General features: G+C 26.8%; 1 protein-coding gene across 1 annotated transcript in view; it reads right to left on the bottom strand.

Annotated features, from left to right (window-relative positions):
* Positions 1–4,887: 4,887 nt before the first annotated feature.
* The window catches only part of LOC114118955 (uncharacterized), a 278,413-nt gene continuing 260,468 nt past the window's right edge, over positions 4,888–22,832 (bottom strand). The window contains exons 3-6 of the mRNA XM_050199004.1: positions 13,078–13,213; positions 8,879–9,012; positions 7,826–8,156; positions 4,888–5,646 (exon numbers count right to left, since the gene is read on the bottom strand). Of these exons, the coding sequence (XP_050054961.1) occupies positions 5,546–5,646; positions 7,826–8,156; positions 8,879–9,012; positions 13,078–13,213 (702 nt within the window). The 3' untranslated portion in view covers positions 4,888–5,545. The remainder of the gene's footprint in view (positions 5,647–7,825; positions 8,157–8,878; positions 9,013–13,077; positions 13,214–22,832) is intronic.

Here is a 22,832-nt window from a genome sequence, read left to right as displayed (position 1 = left end):
TACCAAACACCTAGAAACACAATATCGTATTAGACTGTATATTTTGATGTTAAGATTAGACCTATATAATAAATTCACGCAATATAGCACACCTACTGGCTACTTGTATGTAATACAGTCTGAAGTGAACACGCCGCCGTCATTATACACGAACGAGGGCGGATATGGGCGCGCTCGAGGCAATTTGTCTCCCTTGATCACTATAAAAAGTTATTTATACTGACATTTATTAAAGCCCAAGTTACATATTTTAAGCCTATAAAAATGTTTTATCATGAATTATATGAACAATTAATAACTCAATCATATTTTGGTTATAAAGGACGGACAGAATAAAGTAATAAACAGCGGAGAATTGTGTACAACATATATAGGTTGATATTTTTTTTATATAATATGGCATGTATACTGTAGAAACACTCGTCTCGCTTTCATCACTTTAGTGCAAGTTAGTCTGCCAGGGTGTACTTTTATTATAGTGTACTTATTTATATATTATTATTTTTGCATTTTAAAACAACCATAAATGACTAAGACAGGAAAACTACTTTATTTAATATTCTATTTATACATGAAAATGTTCAAATTTAACTCGAAAATACATAATACTATATAGGTATGAAAAAAAAAATGTTTAAATTATTGAAACTGTGAACTTCTATCTTCTTATTTGTATTATGTTGTTCACTGCTTTATATACTATGTAAATATATTAATGAGTAAATTATAACAATCAATAACTAAGTGCATTTTAAAAAAAGTTTTAACGGTTTCAGGTCGAGAGATAAGTAAAATGGTATCAATAAGCTTCATGACATACACATAAAATAAAATATATATTATAAATAGAGAGAATATTTATAATATTTGAGATAGAGTAAGTTATTAATTAGCTTAATAATAAATTAAATTAATAATGATTAGGTACCATAGCAGTGAATGCCACAAAAAGTTTATGCTGTACCATACTTATCTAACCTAGTAAATTCAACACGATTTTGTACTATGTACTAATGTACTTTTTTTAAAAATATTATTCATATTAGTATAAGTTATTTATTGAGCATTATTAACTATTATATTAACAATATTGAGATAAATAAAATTAATTATTGTGAAAATCAATACAATATATTTATAATTTAGATCTGTGAACCGAGAAAAAAATACGAACAACTATTCAGAAAATAAAAAAAATATATTAATACATTTATTAATTTATTATACTATTCACAGTTGTGTTACATTTAAAATAAAAAACGAGAAATTACGGTCAACTTGAATAGACCAATCGAAATAGTCTTTGTTAATAATGACGCATTAATGAATATATATATACATATACATATTACATATAGATATATCGCCAAATCGGTAACAGTATAATATTTCAACTAAACATGTTTCGGTATTTTCACTCGAAATCATAAAAAATGAATTATTTAAAGTTGATTGAAAAAAAAAACAATTATACGCGTGTTATAATATCATAATTACTATTATCATCTACACTATGATAATTATTGTGGATTATAATTTATAACTTACTATGCATTAATGTCTAGTAGATATGGATTTAAATCTTTACGAGATAATATAGTCGTTAATTAAATACATCGTAGTCGTACTCAGTGGGAGAATACTATCATGGGTATCATATCATTTATTTAAATTGAGATATAATATAGAGGTTATACGTGGATGTATTTTCAGGACTAATCGTGCTTTGTACGTTAGGTACGCTTGTACGAGTACATATATTGTGTTACATTATAAAGGTATTTTTGTGCGATCAAACGAATAATTATCAGTTTAATATAAACAGGAGTAGTACCTGTTTATTACTGAAGTGAGAGTAGGGAGGGGAGTGGTGTCACCTGAAAAAAACTTGGTCTTTTGTCTTTCGATGTTTGCAGGTTTTCTTAAGTACATTTTAAATTAGGATTTTATTAGGAGGTTTAGATTGCATTTATACATATATAACCTAAATAAGTTCTTCCTAAAGACGAAGAAAAAATTTTTAATAATTGATCATTTACGTATGTAATTAAAAAAAAAAGTTGAACTGAGATTTCTAGCTGAATGACCCAGGAAACTAAATAGTTTGTTTAAAAAATGATAATAAAACTAATAATTTCATGCACATGTATATTCATTGAATTAGACTTATTCAGCTATGCTTATTATAAATTCACTATGGCATTGATTCCCAATATTTTTAGGACCACAAAACCATGACCCAATTTTTCCCCTGAAAACTATCCCACATAATTTTACTCTTACAGGAAGAAGTTCTAAAAAATCAAAATTAGTTTATTAGTTTTACTGCTTATTACTTTATACTATACTAAGTTTAAATATATGTAGGTAATGAATATAATTTTACAATTTTATTTTCGATATTTTGATCACAGCAACTTATAAGTAAGAGTTTTTGTTTATGCAGAATAAAATATCATAAATATTTTAGAATCTATATAATTAATTAAATTCTTAAAACCTTTTCAAAATTGAAATGCCAACGTTTGAGAAATTCTGCACTAGACTAGTAAAAATTAAAAACAATATGTCTAATACACATTATCTAATACTATACTAATATCTACAGATGTTAAGTAGAAAAAATTACACGCTATGTGTATGAAATTATAAGTTTATCTATTATATTAAAGTTTTAAGTAAAATTTTGAATGGTATTCTTTAAGCATTTCAATAAAATTTTAAAATTATGGAAGTGGGTTATAAAATTAATCTTTCATATAATACATTTCATTCTAATACAATTTATTTTTTTCTCTTTCAACCCATTACTTAAGAACAAAAGCACCAAATGAATTTGTGCTTTTGGGTATCACCGAAAATAACTGTTTGATAATTGGACGTATAAGAAATAGCTGCTATAGATATACATTATACATAACACTTTATCACAAACTTAATTTAATAAAACGCGTCTGTTATCATATAGTTTTATTAGTAGTGGGTATGTAGATACAATAGGTATAGTGTATATTATATAGATACTTACATGACGGTTTTTATAGATCGATTAACAAAATAACAATAATAATATGTTGTAGGGAGAATATGTTATTAGGGAAGTTTTTGGTATAAAACCGTTTCTATAGTACTTTTAGATGTCAATCACGTCGTTATTCGACCGGAAATATTAATTATTTCCAAATAAATATCAAAACTATCGACAGTCTCGTTTTATTATTTTTAGTATATAACTAAGTATATATAGGTACGTTTCATAAACTAAATCAAATTATGGGTATATTATAATAAACTATGTTGATAGAACAATAGTGAAATTTATTGACGTAGAGGAGTTTTTTTTCATTGTTGTTATACATACCAGAAATTATCTCGTTACATTGTTATGACCTAAATTATTGCAATTAAATATTAATAGAAAGTAACGTGTACAACAAATTTAATTTAAATGTTAATAACTGGTGGATGGGAAATACCAATTTTCCATATGCTGTACTCAAGGGATACATATTTTGAATATAGTGTGTTCAATAATTTTTAATAGCTTCCTATGTATTTTGTTTGACTCATTTCAAATATTTGTCAAAAATCGAATTCACCTGATTAAACAAGTGGGATTTATTATTAATAAATAAATGAGTTAATAGAAAATGTATGTCTATATTATATTTATATATAAGTAGGTACGATTTAAAATTATTATAATTTAATTAGAATAACAATATTCACAATAACTTAAATAAAGCGATCACATCATACATTGTATTATTTTATATCTCATATTAAATTCCCACACAACATCGTAATAAAAAAAAAGAACTGTGGTTATTTTCTGTGCTATGCGATGAATATTAAAAATCATATAATAATATTAATGATATATAATAAATATGTAATAAAAATAAAAAACTAACTTCTTATATTGATTTTTTCAAAACTATAGGTTTTAAATATTTATTATGTATTTTGTTAGTTCGCTTTAGTTGTTATTCATATGCTTTGTATACTCGTATTACACGTAAAATGAAATATTATAGCGAAATAATATATGTATTATGTTACATTGAACAGTATCTATTTAAAAGTGTTTTATTTTTATGTTTCTAATAAATATTGACTACTTAATTGTTGTGAAAATTCGACATATTTATTTATGGGGTGAGAATTTATAAATAAAAAGTTGATAGGTATAGATAACAACTGCGTGTATAGAATGTCATGAATAATATTATTATCATATATTTTTTTTATTTTAAATAATTTATTGAATCTTGTTTATGCCATTTTAGCCTGTAATTTTAGACGGTTTAACACGAATGGTTAAATTAACATATACTTACATAGGTTGTCATTTCTTAAACACAACGTGAAATACGAAATACGATTAGAATTCTAAAACAATATTTATGAAAATATGGAATGGTACAATTAATACGTAATTTCAAAGATCCCGTAGAATATTAATAAAAACAATGGTGATAAAAATGAAAAAGTAAAATAATGAGTTTTAGAAAAATGTAAATGTGTTTAGGAGTACAGTTAAAAAATAAAAAACAAAAATATGACAGCTGTATGTTTGATACTATATAATTTTATTAGCTCCATCTGTACAACGATAAAACCAGGTGGTGCGTGTACAGTCGAAATTAAATATTCATTTTTCATTTGGGAGTTGATATAAACACAGGGCCGTGGTACGCGGCGGACTCACAAATAAAAATCCACTATTAGGTTTTATCCATCTGGCACAACAATGGTTTTAATTGTAAAATTAAATATTTATACTGTTTTTGACTTTTGGTAAGAAAGAAGATTTGTTTGCTGTTGAGGAATGAATAAAAAAAGAAAAATTTATCGACATAGTTTCATCATAACATAAAAAATTCATTATAAGTTTTACACGATTTATATTTCCAAAGATACAATATAATATAATATTATTAAAGATTTTAAACTACAGGGTGTTAGCATATTTCCAAGCGGTGACTAGCATATTATTTATCATGATAATATAACAATATTTTATTTAAATATGTATTATAATATAATTTATATATATACATAATACAGCTGGCGATTTTTTCAAGAATCAATAGATATTATAATCGGACCACGCTCTATCCTCATATGATATTATTAGCTTATGTACATGATAATATATTCAAACACTAAACAATTTATATAAATAAAAATTCAATAAAAAATATGTTACAATAAAATAGTAAATAATAATAATAATTATTTAACAATGATTGAAATTGTTTTCAAAGTTTACAATGTAAACAATAGATTACAAGGAAATGTAACAAATAAGGATGGTATTAAATTATAAATTAATATACATGCTCCATATTTAGAGGCTGATTTTCAAAAACACAGTAAAAGTCTTAGGTATTAACATTTTAAAAACTAATATAAACTTATGACTTAAAATTGTTAATTTTTTTTTTATTTTTCACTAATTTTTTTTTATTTAAATATTATTATTGTTTAAGTATTGTTGTCTCACATAGGTCTGTGATATTGATTAAATTGCGGTAAATCGCTACCGTAGAAGAACTATAAACAACGATGCTGACATGTAGACTGCGATCTCGTTGATGTCAAGTAATTGAGCAATGTGTACGGAAGGCGAGTTGCTCGATGCTGTAAAAATAATTAAAAATAAATATTAGTTATGTAAAATGATGTTAGGGATGAGTTTTAGGGTTATTTTCTACGTAGATAAATAAAATCGACAAGTGTATTAAACAGTAATTGAATAGTTTAATTTATGCACTAGTGAATACGACAAATAGTTTAGTAATACAAACATTACTACAGTAATTGTACATTGTACAAGTAAAATAATATCATTAAATTATAGGTACCACATCGATTACTTTTAGGTCAAGATGATTTTGTGATAAATAGAGTTAAGAATGTTAACAAATCGTCGATTCTATTAATATTATTTTAACATCAGGATATCGTAAACATAAAATTATTTTATGTGATGATCAGGTATGGGCGTGGCTCGAGGGATAACATTTGGTAGAAATTGGTATGGTAAAAAATTAAGGAACAGATACGAGTTACTATTATTAAAATATTTGAAGAGCACTGCGCGTGACAAAATATACTATATAATCGAGTGAGAGATGACAAACAAATTTATAAATCCTCAATATGACCAATACCATATCCCCATCCAACAACTATAAATATCAAGATTTAAATTAAGATGTCAAAAATAATAAGAAAATTATTGAGAAGTTTAAAAATGTCGACATATCTTAGTATAATATTATGTCATTTTAATCAATTTGAATTATGCAAAAATATTGTTAGGTAGGTATATCAAAAAATTTTATATTTTTGAATATTTTTCTTTAATGCTTATACATTACACTTAAAAATGATAATGACACTTATTGTAACAAACTAAATAAATATATTTACATAATGTTTCATGTATATAAGATATATATAAGTTTATGCATAAACGAATATCCAAAAACCGATTGCGATGAATAATTTACCAGGATGAAAAATGTTTTAAAATTTTGAGAATAATAAGAAACCAAAAATCAGATATTATAAAAATCATACAAACATGAAGTTATATATTTCAATAGTTATTTGTATAGCTATTATTATAGCTTAACATTTCTAGTGTATACTTTTTAATATCTAGAAACTTTAAGGACATTTTTGTTTGCAAATTAATACAATACAATTATAAATAAGTATACATTCAAACACATTTTAATAATTTAATAATTCAGGTTTATACTAAATTTTGTTGAGATAAACACGTTTTGTTAATCTAATAGAATTATCTTCATATTTTTACTTCAATAAAACTAAATATAAGTTATACATTTATGATTATTAGTTGTGTATGTGTGAGTATCTATATGTATTATATAATATATAGTATATACCTTTTGTATTTTTAATACCTGTACGAATAATTTTGATCTATACAATATAACACGAAGAGCATTATTTTTATCAACGAAAATATATTTATTAAAAAAAAAAAAAAAATAAACATATAAACTAATACAGGTAATCAAATGAAACGTAGTAACTCGATATGAAATATTGTTTAAACGGGGTCATGTATAGGCGTATAGGTGATATTATAATATTATGCGATTTTCGCGGAATCATGACATTTACCAGAGAATTGTATCATATTATACAGATAAACGGAGAAGGGCCACACAGAGAAACACATAATTATATCATATATCATAAGGTCGCCCATGATGACAATTTCTTGACAGCTGAAAGCCAAAGACTTACCTAAAATTTATGCCTAATATATATGCTATATAATAATCTAAATTATTTTGTTCGTCGGTCCTCCTTCTATCTTATCTTCGTCTCACGCATAAATTATGGGAGCTCTAAAGTGAAAATCTCGGTATGTCATACGTATTTTCATTTAAACAAATTTCCTCAATAGTTTCCATTATAAATCGGAGACCTATACGTTATGGGTGTTAGCCTGCAGTCCACAATAGTTCAATACACTCCATGTTATATACTTATATTCTCTACGACAAAACCGTGGAGTTGATACTTTGATCTTCATATAACTAACTATAATTTTTCAAATATTTTCGATAAAAAAAAATCATTTTATTAATTCAGCATATTAGCAGTATTGCTTATCCACTAAAATAACGCGTCCAACAAATTAGAATTCTCTCATAAATTTCATATACATTTATTTTATTTTAATTTTCACCCATAAATTAAACATGTTTTACTGGCTTTGTGTAGTATGTCATTTTCTTGCATTAAGCAGAATTAGTGTCAGCGTCACGCTTACCGTGAACGGGATCAGCTCGGGAATCGGCGTCTTGTTCGTCGCCGCCTGCTAGTCCGTCGTCAACAGCCGGCGATGGCAGTCCAGTGGCGAGTCGCGGTCGGTGAGCCAGCGCGCTTTGCTCTTTCGACTTCCAGTACACCGTGCCCAGTGTGGCCACGCACTTGAGTTTCATGTCCCGGTCGATCTTATTCCGGTGCTGCTGATTGGCGCCGGAACCTGGCGTCCGGAAGTGCTGCGAGCCAGCCTCGAACTTGAGGCCCAACGTGGTGACCATCAGCCCCTCGCGACCGACGTAATCCGTGTATGGGCCACGCAAATACGAAGAGTTTACCTGTGAAAACGAATATCATATTATTATATTATTCATATTTAGGACCGGGAATCGTATGCATTTGAATATCTCTATTGATTGTTTAAAAAAAATAGCTAGGTACTGCACAACTTCGAATCTGTGTCTATTATCGAATTATAGAATCATATTATATATAATACAGACACTTATATTAGATTATAGAGGGTGAATTCCGGGATTGAGAGGCATGTACTATACTATTATGGTCAGTGGTCGATAGAGATGAATCCGGAGATAACTTGATTTTTTTCAGTTGGATGGTGGGGTAGAAGTAGGTGGAGGGTCAAAACAAAACCTTAAGCCACCCACGTTACTAAAGCGAGCTGAGTGCTCTTCTCAATCAATGCCCTATTGATCACTATACCCACTTTTTTAAAAATATAGTTAACATTTAGATACTTACTTAAAGTTTTTCATTTTTTTACATTAATCTTAATAATATAAAAACTATTACCTTAATGGTAAAATGTATACTGTACTATGATATACATATTATTTCACCTACATAATATATATAATAGGTAGGTATACAAATATAAACACGTGTACTATTATAAATTTAATCTGTATAGTGTACTATCATATTTGTATTTTTTTTTTATTACATTTAAATTATTTCCAATCAAAAGTCATAATCATTATTATTATAATTAAAAAAAACATTATTTTAATATAAAAATTAAAAACAAACAATTGCCAACCTGTTCGCCGTTAATGTACCAGGCCAGCTGAACAGCGGGTTTCGATCTGCCGGAAGTACAGTTCACGTTAACAGTGTCACCCGGTTTGTACCGATCTTGGCCGCCGGATATGCGAGGTCCTTCATCGGGAGGGGCTGAAAAAAATGTTCAATGTGAATATAATATTTTGTAATGACTTCAAATGATATAAAAATAAATATAATAAAAAAACGTTCAGTTTTCTAACTAACGAGAATGTTTGTGTTATTATACTTATAGGTTTTTTATCATAGTTTTAGAAAGCATAATAATTAAAAAAATACACGTAGGAATTTAGATTTATACATTTACAAGTAAAAAAAAAAAAAATCATCTTTTTAATTTGCAATAAAAGGAACAGTTTTTGTTTAAAAAAATTTTCATCATCAATGGTACTCTTGAAGACATAAAAAAGTCCAAGTATATAAAAGTATGATCTTTAAGCATATTTAAAAATACCGAAAATCCGAATATTAATGCATGCATAGAGTGAAGAACCAGCATTCAACATGTTAGAATGGTGATAATCAGCTATAATATATTATTATAGCATAGGCCATGAAGTTTTTCCATATCAGCCATAACTATATATAATAAGAGACTATTGAAAAAACTACCAATCCTATATTTTATATATAGGTTATGTTCAATAATAAGAACACGCATTGTACATGGACTTTATTAAATTCTGAGGAACGTTATTTAATACGTTTCGGCTGTAGGGGACGTTTCGAATAAAATGCACGTGGAAATGTTTACGTCGATATCAATACGCGATTTGAGACTTTTCGACGGTGGAAATCCCACGCGTAAACTGTATATAATATAGTACGTAGGTACGAATGTACTCGTAGTTTTGTGGTTTAATTTTTTTTTTTTTTTTAACTAGTTTCATGCCGGTGGAAAAATATTGTCGCAACTCGGTGTCCAACGTCGCATCGTTAATCAGCCTATTCGAAAAACTTTTACTCGTTTTACAACTTTTTTCTTGTCTAGCGATATTGCGAAATAACATTTCATTATAGAAGTTTGAAATGTCTATGAGAGGCATCGCAACTAACTGCCACAGGAACTTGTAAACGAAATATTTATTATCTCTGTCAAGTCGGAGAAGAGTGAGAAGACCAACCTAATTTCGACTTTTAGTCGGGAAAAAAGTTTTTTGTTTCAAACGGGGATCATTAACTTTTGGACATTTATATATATATATATAATAAATAAATAAATGACATTATAATAATGCGAAAAAAATTTATATTAAACAGGGAGTCTCTAGAAAAAAAAAATTCTAAAAAAGTATTGCATTGGAATTAGAAAAAAAAATACGATTCAGTATCGGCTTTTTAAAATGAAGAATCTGTGCTCTCTATTTCCAGGATAAATAATAATATAAGTTTTGGCCTAAATGCATCGTTATAATATACAATTTTGATAAAATTTACTTTTCAATTGTAAATTTTAGATGCAATCATTATTCAAATTAAACGCAGAAACTACTAATATAATTATACAGAGCTAAAGTTAATTAGACAAGATAAGTTTTTAATATCAAGTTTATGGATCTTGCCTGGCTAATTTATATTTGAATTTACTTTAACTTCAAATCGTATAAATTACCACTTCAAAAAAATAATGTAAACTATGTTTAATAAAATAATTATACATATATAATATAAGTATTTATACATTTAGTATTATTTTTTCTAGTAATCTAAAAACTCTTTGCATAGTTGTTGGAAATGTTTTCTTGTGATAAGGAAGAATAAAAATCGATAATTACTATCTAGATAAGATTTTCTAATAATTTTAATTTGTTACTTATATCGTATTATGAGTTTACATCTCATTCATAATGTTGGTATTATTACTGGCATAAGGCACATCATAAAACATAATATTATTTTATTACGTCGAATAATTTTTTATCAAAAATCTGAGCTTAAATTGTTATTTAAATGTTTTTACTACCAACGTAATAAGTAATAACCAATTACCATTAATTTATATAATTTGTCGTAGAGTACCTCAATGTAGGTAAAATTGTATGTATGTGTGTGTTATTCTTCATAAAATTAATTTTTTTAAGTGTCCAAATTAAATTTCAAGAGGCAGTATGATGACAATGTTCAAACCTTAACTTTTAAACATAAAATGTGACCCTCCACATAAAAGATAACACATCATTTTGTTACTTAAATAAAATAATATAATAACGATATCGTGCAACCATTTAGTTTTGTTATATTATTGTATACCTATCTACTTTATATTATTATTAATAGGCATTTTAATAAAATGCCATCAAGCGGTAAGTCATGTATTCATACATAATACATACATTGATTTATTTTTATAAAAGAAACATAAGGAGTCATCATAAAACCCATTGCAAAAGATATATTTTTCTTACACACGTACATACACACACGTATATTTATATAGTTTTTTTTTGTCCCTGGCAATAAACATTTAGAAACGTAATCGTAAACGTCGTAATGATCCTCCGCCGTTAGCGCATATAATTTACCAATCGAATCGATTTGGTTATATCTATGAGATTACGCGTATAAGTGTATATCCACCGAAAGAGAGGTGCACATATACATAATATATTATATAAGTAATATACTTGTCTCCCACCTTTGGTTTGAGTGGTAGACAGTGGCGCACTCGAGAGGGTCGGATTGAATTGGATCGCCAAGACAAAGGCGCGCCACCGAGTTAAACCAATTTGCACGTGCGACGACAATATTCTCGTATATATCGGGTTTTACGAGGCGCCGGGGACTGAGGACTATGGTGGATGTATATTGTTCCCGGTCGTTTAAAACGCACTAAGGTTGAATAAATATTTGGTCGAGTACCCGGAGACTTTTACGTGTAATATATACTCTTAGGTCCTTCTCTCTGATCCTGCAGTATAATAAACGTGTAATAATATGCACCTCGTTGACGACGACGACGATTAGGAGACGGTAGATAGTAACCTAAATACAATTGGTCACCAGAAATGTTTTTCACCTGGTAAAAATGTATTGTTTTTACGTCAAACCGAATGAATTATAGACAATGCTTACAGGAAAATTACACCTCATCAAAGGAATTTTATTATGTAAGGTCTAACGTCTTAATTCTATTTGGGTGAAATTCATTTGACAGCGCATAAAATATATATCAGACGTTTTAAATTAATGGAATTTAATAATAGCTATACACTTGAAAGAAGTATACAGTAGTAGTAGTAGTACTAGCATTTGGAATAACTCGGCTATTGTTAAAAACAGTTCACGTCATTTTTTTACTATAATCAATAGTTTGAATATTACTCATTTACTATAATTATATAATTAGATTTGCATATTATAAAAATACCTAATTCTGCGGTCGACAATAATTACGTTACATTTAAAGGTAACTTATAATGTAACCTTATTAGATAATTCATTTTTATAAACACTTTGAAAATATTTTATTGATAACTTCCCTTAGAATAAAATAATAATCTTTAAAATCTCAGTAGTTTAAAAAAAAAAAATGTGTAATTAATAGAACGATTTAATAATTGAAACGATAATAAAATACACGTGTGGTTATTGAGTGAATATCATGGTTTAGTGGTATATTAATTAAGTATTTATATATAATTCTTGTTATAGTAACATTTATTGATCTCTGTGGCTAAAAAGCTTTTTATAGGGTTACATTTTCAAACGCCTTTCCTTTTCCACGTAATTTTACAGGTCAAACATAAACGATTCGTTTGATTTCAATGTACCTATAGGTGCAAATTACAGCTAAGTAAACAATAATTTATATTTTATATCTAATGAAATATAAAATCATTATTGTCTATTTGAGTTAATATTTTATTCGGTTCTTTAGCCTTTTTAATTAATTTATTTTATTTACAGACGCATAAATTAATTTGTTGCTACATTTTTCATCCTTAACGTTTGTGATGATCATCTGTTTAAATTACGTTTATAAACGAGTTGTTTCTTTTCAAACAAATTACGGTTTTATAAACGACTGGGTTAATAATTGATGTGTTATGAACGGTTTCCATTAATGTAAAATATATATTGAATAGAGTCTGCAATAGTTTTGAGTTTTGGAATTTATAAATCCATACAAAATACGTATGGTTACTTAAGTGTTCTCAACGATAAAACGAAACTTACCAACTGTAAGCATAGAACTGTGGTTGGTAACTGTTTGGAACGACGGTGCTTCGGCAGAGACTTCACAGCGGTATTTACCACTACTCGCCAGTTCCAAAGGCCTCAGAACAACGCTTTCTGCCGTAGACAGTTTTTCCTGAAATTAAACAAAAAACAATAAGATGTTGGTATCATTTCGCGAATTGTCAACAAACATCACACTTAAAATAAATTGTTTATATTCTATACGTTTCTATTTATTTAAAAAAACATGTATTAATACACATGTCAGGTATTGTATGTTACAGTCTAGGAGCAAGCGCGTGCGTTAATTGTCAACCGACTTCTGAACTTTTCCGGACGTATATCCAGAATGTGGGACGGGTGGTTTCCTTACCAAGTTGTTAATATCAATATTACATGACATGCATTATACGATCGATGTAATGTTGAGTTATAATATTATATTATCAAACGAAAACTATTTTTATCAAACGCCGTCAGCGACATGCGTTTGTGGTAAGTATCGAAGACCTGACGGAAATACCATCGCGCCATGGAGGTTAATAACCATATAATAATAGTTCTTATTCTTCTTAATATGTTATAATATACACACACGTATTTAGTATGTGCCACACTATTTAATACCATTGCGTTTAATTTACCATCAAATGATCACGCTATAATTTCTATCGTATTAAGACCGCGATAATGGCTTTGCGAGGTGAGCACCCTAATACTCAGCGTATATTATGTCACCGGAAAATGCATATTAGCGGGTTCTTGTCAAACGTCTTCTAACCACTCCCATCACAGTCACAACCGACCTTTTACTCCATATCCCGAATTTCCAACTTACTGTAAGATCATCACGTATATTGTCGAGTTTTATGTAAAATACCCGTTTAGTGAGTTCAATCACTTACTTCTATCGGCTTTGTGACGTGTATACATAGTTATATTATAGTATATATAATACAATGTATAAATACCACGTTAGGTTAATGTTTTTCACAGTAGATATAGAACTCGCTTAAAAAATGTCATAAAAACAGTATTGAAACGCACAACTTTTTAACTACACTGAACGACACGGATGTTTTTTATTGATAATGTCAGGAGGGCTGTACTTTTCCTCTTCGAAGAAATGTAGAACATCTCATCTCTTATATTGTAATGTGTTATTATGAATTAAAAAGAAAAATATATCGTATAAATCGTAAGACAACCTATTTTTACTAATATAATATATTAGTATGCCTATTTTGATATTAAATCACTTTGAACATTTAAATATTGTAATCGATATCTGATTAGTAAAATTGACAGTTGAATTGATTATGTTGTATGCTAGACTTATTTTTATCGATGACTTTACCAGTAACTATTGAACAATATTTTGTATGATATGCGAAAATAATATACAGAAAGTTACATTACAGTTAAACACAAAAGTTGAAAGGGTAGGTCAATAGGTTTTAGAGCGTACTAGTGGAGTGAATTGAAGAAAAAAAACAATTAAATGTATCATGTCATTGTCGTTTGTTCAGTATACACATATGATACAACACATATTATTCTGTTCCATAAAGAAACTAAAGTCAGTCGGTTAATATATGCATTTAGACAGTTTGATTTTCTTATGAAAATAAATATGAATAATAAAATTAGAAGTCGATGGGTTGAATAAAATATAAATACCTATAGGTATAATAATATTTAATTAATTAAAAAATAATTAAAATAATTGATTAATTATGAGCGTATGATGTATATAAATATATAAAAATGTATAAAAATATTACATATATATATAAACATATTAACATAAAAATTAAAATATTTATGTAACAAGGTGGGATGGTGTTTTATTTATTAAATTTTACTAAACTGTGTTTTTTTTTAAATATCAGTGAAAGCAATGTTTTGCACGAATGCCATGTTAAACGGCTTTGTTGTAGTAAATAAATCACTAATAAATAAGTACACATGTTCAAATGTTAACGTTTATATAATATAACAATATGATAGATTATGATGGATTTGAAATATTCACCTACATACGCATGTCAAATGGCAATATTTAATACGTTTAATGGCAATATTAAATGATTAAAAATAATACTACATCTAAATAACTTGACAGATATCATTATTGCGTTTCAATGAAGATGGTCAATAATTTATCACTGTTATCCTTCCATGTAGGATTTTTGTATTATATTGACAAGTATTATTATAACATAATAAAAAATGAAAAATGAAAAACGGTCCAAATAATATTATTAATCTATGATTATAACTATCATATTATATAAACTATTTTACTTAATATATTAAATTAGTAAAATTATTTTGAAAAATAAAAACATTTAAATTAATTTCCTACAATGAAAATTCGATCAAGGATACAATAATAATGATGTAAAATATTTTGCCACCACCCGTAAATTATAGTAGAACGTGTACCGTTATCTTGATACACAAGCAGACGACTCTACTAAATAATTCAAAAATGGGAAGTGAAGGTGATTTCCGCAAACGAAAAATCAGGATGCTTGGATAATAAAAAAAGATATATAGTCCATTTATTTTGTTATTTTGAGTACACGTTCGATTAGTGCGACATTAAATCTAATGTAAACCAACCAAGTGTGATTTTACATAATTTGTAGCTTGAAAAAAATAATATCTTATTTTACGTAAGATGATATATTTCAATATATTTGAGTAATACTCAAATCGGTTGGCTTGTTTAGTTGGTGATGGTTCTGTTAAATCATTATGCTGTGTACATAAATAAATGTCTACTTAAATTAAAATAAATTAGAATTGTGTAAATCTATAGAATAATATGTCATAATTCTGCAATGAAATATTCTAATATATATTAATAATATATTATACACTATACAGTAAACACATATAGGATTGGTGTTTAACATAGAACTTATTAAATCAGTCAACATATTACATTATAATGTTTAATGTAATAATTAAAATAATTTTTTTTATCATGACCATTTCTTAAGTTGTAAAACTATTTTAAACATCTATACATAAAATGTTTTATGCGTTGTTGGATTTCGTGATTAACAGTTAACAGTCTTTTAAATTAAGAAGATTAAACAATTATTATCATCTATTCGCATTTTAAATTAATAATACAATTATAAAAAATTTAATTTATAGAATTTTCAAATAAACTTAGACCACATTGTTTAATTCATAAGATTTTTGTATAAGTGATCACTCTTGTAGAGACAAACTTCTATTTATTAAATAAGAATCGCTTTTTCTACTGTAAATTATTTAGTGGATAATTTATACGTATGGTTGGGCGTGAGTATGATTATTGTAGCATTTTATATTTACCATTAAAGTTAAGATACGATGACTAAATTATTAGAAAGGGAACAATTATATTTAAGAATATCTATCACTAATGTTTTAGAGATATTTTTACATGCTTAAGATTTGTGTTTAATGTTTATTGTATAAGTTGTATAATTATTTATAACGTTTTTATTTTTGAGCTATCGTTATAAATCAGTTATTTCTAAAGACAAGTATAAAGAATAACATTTAACAAGTGAAATAATTCTAAAATATATGATGAATTATTTTAGGAAAATAAATTTTTGTCGTATTATTTTAGTTTATAAACTTATAACAAAAAACTTGAATTATATCTGTAGAGATGTTGAACATTACATTTATTTATTTTTAAAATGAAAAATCATGATTAATTACAGAAATTAAGTAATGAATACCATGTATTAATAATAGTTTAAATTCATAAAAATCCTTTAAATATGAATATCTACAGTAATGAGAAGAAAATTAATTAATAAATATCCGTTTGTAAATTAAATAAAGTCAGCAATAATAAAAATAATTTATTTCTAAGATGTGTTTATATTTGTTTAGATTAAACAATCTTTTTATAATTGCGTTTTTATTGATGTTTTACATTGATTATAAGAGCTTTTTATAGAAAGAGTGTTTTAGGTTTCATCGAATAATGCATACTTTGCTTTTCAATGTTTTGGTAAGTTTACTTTTCTTAAGATGTTAATCGATTAAAACGGTATTTTTTCTTGTTTTGATACCTAGTCTTTAAAATATTAAAAAAAATGAACCTTTCATTTGTTTAACGAATTTTACAGGCGAGTGTTTATTTTTCCCAAGGATCAACTTCAATTTTCTTTTAAAAAATATATATTTGTACTTCTTCGCGAAATGATAATTTCTTTTTTTAATATAATTTTATTTTAATTCACTTTAATTTTATATCTATTACCTAGAAGTCTTCAATAAAAATATAATATAATATAATAAAAAAAGTTTATTCCGTAAAATTGTTATTTTATTTGATCATACAAATAAAGTAAAAAGTGAATTTGTTTGATAGTACGTCTTAAAATAAATAACTTTTATATATGTAATTCATGCAGAGAAAGCAGTTTAATATTCTGAAAATTTGTATTATTTATTTTTGGATATTTAGAATATACTATTTGAGTTGTGCAAACGTCGAAAATATCGTTTTATATTATATTTTTTACACTTTAAAGAGTCTAAAACTTTATCTGTTATTATAATATTATTATATAATGACTATATGTAGACGTCCTGCACGTCCTGTAACACTTGTTGGTTCTTAAAACGACTGACCCAAGAAACATAAAATTAAATCATCGAATGTACATTTTGGACATGATACTCCTATAATGTTGCATTTATAACTGTATGTATATGTTAATATTATACGAACTGAAATTGAAAATTCCATGCAACAATAGTGATATTATAAAGATGTATAAGCACGGCACCGATAAAATGAGAAAATCAGGTAGGTATGCTTATACCTACTTTTAGAGCACAAAAAAAAAAAAACGACATAAAAAGCAACGGTCAAGTCTTCATTTATATTTAACTCGTAGTGCGTGTTTTTTTTCTCTTTTTCTTTTGCTCATTTTTTTCCACGTTTTTCATCCTTTTTCCGACGGATTTAACGGGGCGCTTGTGTATATGTGCTGTGTGCACGGTAACGGGGGTGTGTTTGCGTTTGGCGAGGGCTCTAAAAGGAGCGACGACATCATGAATATGTTTGCGCACGAACCCGCATTAGCCTAAACCTACGTATATTGTACGGACGAGTTTTCAGGATTTATTTTATTTTTGTGTACAATATACTTCTTATATTCAATATGTGTTTACTACCCCCAAACCATACTCGGACCGCTGCTACCACCTTTACAGATATTATAACTTTGTGGGTCATACACCCCGATTACAAATAACAATCAAACATGTCGCTTGCTGTTAACGTCGACATATTTCGAATTGACCATGCGTGAAAAACAGAATTGAAAATGTGCCGTTATAGTGTAATACATAATAAATTGATGAATTCTTGAAAAAAATCGATTGACTATTTCATTAGGTCGGCACTCGGCATAAAAGGAAAACATCTTAAATATATTACTATATAAATATAGTGAGAATGGTTAATATCTTCAGAGAAGATACATTTTTTTCCATACTCTATTCGGAGGTAAGTAAGTATTGTAGAAGTTAAAAAAGGAATTTTTCAGAGTGCTTATAACTTTGCCACATCTCTATATTTCTGTTTTATTTTTATGCATAGAGAAATTCATTCATCGCTATGCAATTGAATTGTTGAATTCAACCGCCTCTGCACCAAGTTCTTTTGCTATAGTAGTATAGATCTCTCACGATTTTTCAACCTACATATTTTTAAATATAATATCAGGCTTAAGATAAATGTTTCAACGTGAACACTTTAAATGTACTGCAAAAACAATTTAAAAAGCGTAGACAATGTTTTTTTTTAAATATTTAAAAAAATAAAAATTCACAAAATTATTTATTTTTATGAGTGAGACGTAATAACTAGTTATATTTTTCAAAATTTATTTTACAAAGCACGGCAATATTATAATTTAAAACATTTTTTTTTTTACACTTTTTCATTTATACTTTTACGTATACATGTATGGGTAGTTTGCGGTGTATAAGTAAATATTACTATGCAATAAACGTTAGTGTATATATAATTTATGTGTATGTTTAAGGTATATAAAATAAAACCATATCGACCATATTATTTTATTTTACTATAAATGATATTTGAATTAATGCAAATAAAACCTTAAAACTTCTCTACAGAAACCACAGAAGTTCAATTGAAAACGGCAACAATATGCCTGTTTAGTTTTACATATTTATATAACACATCATAGTTTTGTTCACCATATATTCATTAATATGACCACCCCTGTAAGTATAATATTAATTTAAACTAAAAAAGAATAAGAAATTAAATGCTACTGGTATTATAAACATCTCTTGTTTATCATCCTCTGTGAGCTGACCGCAATGTAATGTTTAATTATACGTTGTGTGTAATATGCTTTAGTATTATAAAATGTGTAGTATTAAAAAATAAAAAAACTTTCAAGCAAAGTAAATCGTAATTCCAACCAACAACATATGTATAGTTATCCTTTCTATATTCACATAATGTAAATTATGTTAAGGTTTATTAAAAATATTTTATAATATTAAGTAAAAATAATAATTGTATTGTTATAATAATATTTCATTTGTATTTATGTATTAATATTTTACATTGTCATATTTTTTAGAAAAAATTCATATTAAGATGCACATAACAAGCATTTCCACTGGACTATAAACTAAACTTGTATACAGTCGAAATGAGAAGATTGTTATGAACTTTTAAAATAATGAAGAAGAACTTCTTATAAGTTTAAAAAAAATGTAGAATTATATTTACTCTATTTATTGATATTTACTCCTGAAGCAACGTTGTAATTGCTAAAATAGAGTTTTAGCACGGATTTGATTATAAATAGAAAACTTTATAATTCATAATTTATAAGTTCAAGTCAATATTTTAACATAAGTGTCATAAGTATGATAAGTTATTTAAATAAATTATATCTTTGTGTAAAATATTATTGTTAATACAAAATTCACGTGAATACAGCGTGTTTGCTAACGAATAAAGTTTTAAAGCAATTTATGAACACAGATGTACACCTATGTTTAGCAACGAGATAAACTTTAAAATCATAACGCTAAGCTATATTTTATGGTTATTTAACAAATTTAAGGCAATTATCGTTAACTAGATATTTTTGTGATATATTTGTTGAACCTAATTGGCCGAGTCTTAATTTCGTAGTTATACTAAGCCACTAAAACATGCACATATTTAAGAGTAAAATATTTTAACTAAATGGTCTAATCATTAAACATAATTAGCGATGAAATTACAATTTTAATATATAATAATTATTATGATAAAGATAGTATTTGTTTAAACAATTTATGACCTGAAATTAGTTGAGAGAATTGAACTAATCGTAAACTATGTAGTATAGGTTTACGACAAAAAAGGTTAAATATTGTTTTGTATTCTGGGTAATCCTCAGTTATGCTCAAAACGCAAACGGACCATAATCTTTTAAAAACTATAGTTATTATAATAATGCATAATAATCTAACAAACTAATCAATTTAAAATCGGTAGTGCCAAATTATAGGATGATTGTGAAAGGGTGAAAAACGCATAATCGGAACAATTGTACCTATAATAAATCGAACATTATAAACATGTGTTATATGTTAAAAAATTGGATGGGCTGGGTGCATTGCGATGATAGCTGAAAGGAAAATGATAAAAAATGTTGTAGTTGAAAACTTATCTAAAAATGTGGAAGGCTCAGACAACGGGTAATGGATAGAGACAAGACATAAGAGCGGTTGATGTATCCAAAAGATTGGAAGACTTCATAGATCTAGAAGGCCAGTAAAGTTTAGTTGAAATTACAAAGATCCTCAAAGGCTAGTAAAGCGAAAAAAGTATCAAAATATTTATATATTTTATTTTAACACATTCTCTTATTGTATCTATCTGTACACAATATATACAGTAAACCTATGTATTGTAATGTGTGTTGCGGAAGAGCAAGCGTGCAGATGGGATATTACATTATTATCACGTCGTAGGAATGTCGGATGGATTCTATTTTATCCTTTATACACAGCAAATGCTATATTTTTTATATTTTTTGTGCGTGAATCGTATAATAATAGGTATTCGGTATTCACAAATATATATATATATATATAGGGCAGAATTTAAGTTTGCAATAAATACCTATAGTGTATAAACATGTGTAATAATATTTACATTATTATATTACAATTTGTCAAGTACTTATTAAAAAATAAAAATATGTAATTAGCAATTGATTTACACTACATAAACCATACTAATGATATCAATTGATTTATAAATATATATATATATAAAAAAAGGAAAATCGATTTATGTTCCATTAAATATGTATAAGATTTATAGTACCATTACAACAATTTATTATTATAAAAAAGCTAGACAACCTATTTATTTAATTTTTTTTATTAGAATTTAATTTAAATTTATTAATTACGTAAATGTATTATGTATTTAATACACACGCATTCTATGCAAGTTTTAAAATGTGTAAATCTTATCTGTTTTTATCTAGATAAATGTGATTGTTAGATATCTTTCTATAAAAATAACTATAACCTAATCTACATATTTTTAACAGTAATATTATTTACTGATTTTCATGAATGGACATTTTGTAGAATATTTCGAATTATTAAATATGTATTATACGTTGATACCGTAAGATAAAATTAAGTCCTTGTAGACCGAAACTGAACAACTCTAATTCAATAAATATTATAACTGAAGTGTTACCTTGTGTATGCTATTAGTATAACGGTGTATATTTATTTATTCGATAGTTAATTAAATGATTTCTAAAAAATCATAATTCCATTTTTATTTATTAAATTAAGTAAATTTAATATTAAAAACTAGATAGAGAATTTCATCTATTTAAAATGATAATTTAAAATAATTTTGTGTATTTATTTTTAATTTAATTTTCTTTTGTCATGACATTTGAAAGCAACCGGGATTGAAGAAAATTAAAAATTTTTTTTTATTTAATAGAGTTCCAAAGTAGCTTATTAAATATACAATTCAAAATCAACATGACTTCTTAGAATATTATTAATACTCAGTTACTGAAACCCTATGCATGCAAGATGTATAGAATGGATGAAAACAAATTGTACAATGGTACCTATGTCTAGAAGATATTACATATTTAAATGTAATTTCGGTGTAATATTATTATTATCATCATCAACTCCTTCAAATATACCTTTAGTTCCATACATTATAATATATAATATATTGAATTACGTATGTAATATGCATAGTAGGTATAATACTATAATACAATACTAGGTATAATACAATACTTAATAGCTTTCAGTGTGGTAAGTTTATCGGGTCAAAGAATTCCAGTTGTAGTACCATATAATTAATATGGATTCGTCTCGAGTTTCTTCTCGATCCGATCGGATTCACAAATACATAACCGATTACATATATTAAACGCAATGATAGTGTTACGTCGTTTGAAAAAAAATATACAGAAACTAAATTATTGCCACGCGTATCGTAACGACTTTGCGAGTGAAATCCGAGGCGACCAAAAGAAAAAAATGCAATTTTAAATTTTTTTTTTAAATTTTAGTACCCTGCCCAGGAGCGAACAGCTTTAAACTGGTGGCCGAGTTACCGTGAGTCTGGAGGTGCTGAAAAAAATACACCCTCAGTAGTGGCGGCCGCGCGTCAATTAGTCTCGGGC

This window comes from Aphis gossypii, chromosome 2, assembly GCF_020184175.1.
Source record: "Aphis gossypii isolate Hap1 chromosome 2, ASM2018417v2, whole genome shotgun sequence".
Lineage (NCBI taxonomy): Eukaryota > Metazoa > Arthropoda > Insecta > Hemiptera > Aphididae > Aphis > Aphis gossypii.
The sequence above is the reverse complement of the archived record's forward strand: the minus strand, read 5'-3'. Positions and strand labels throughout refer to the sequence as shown.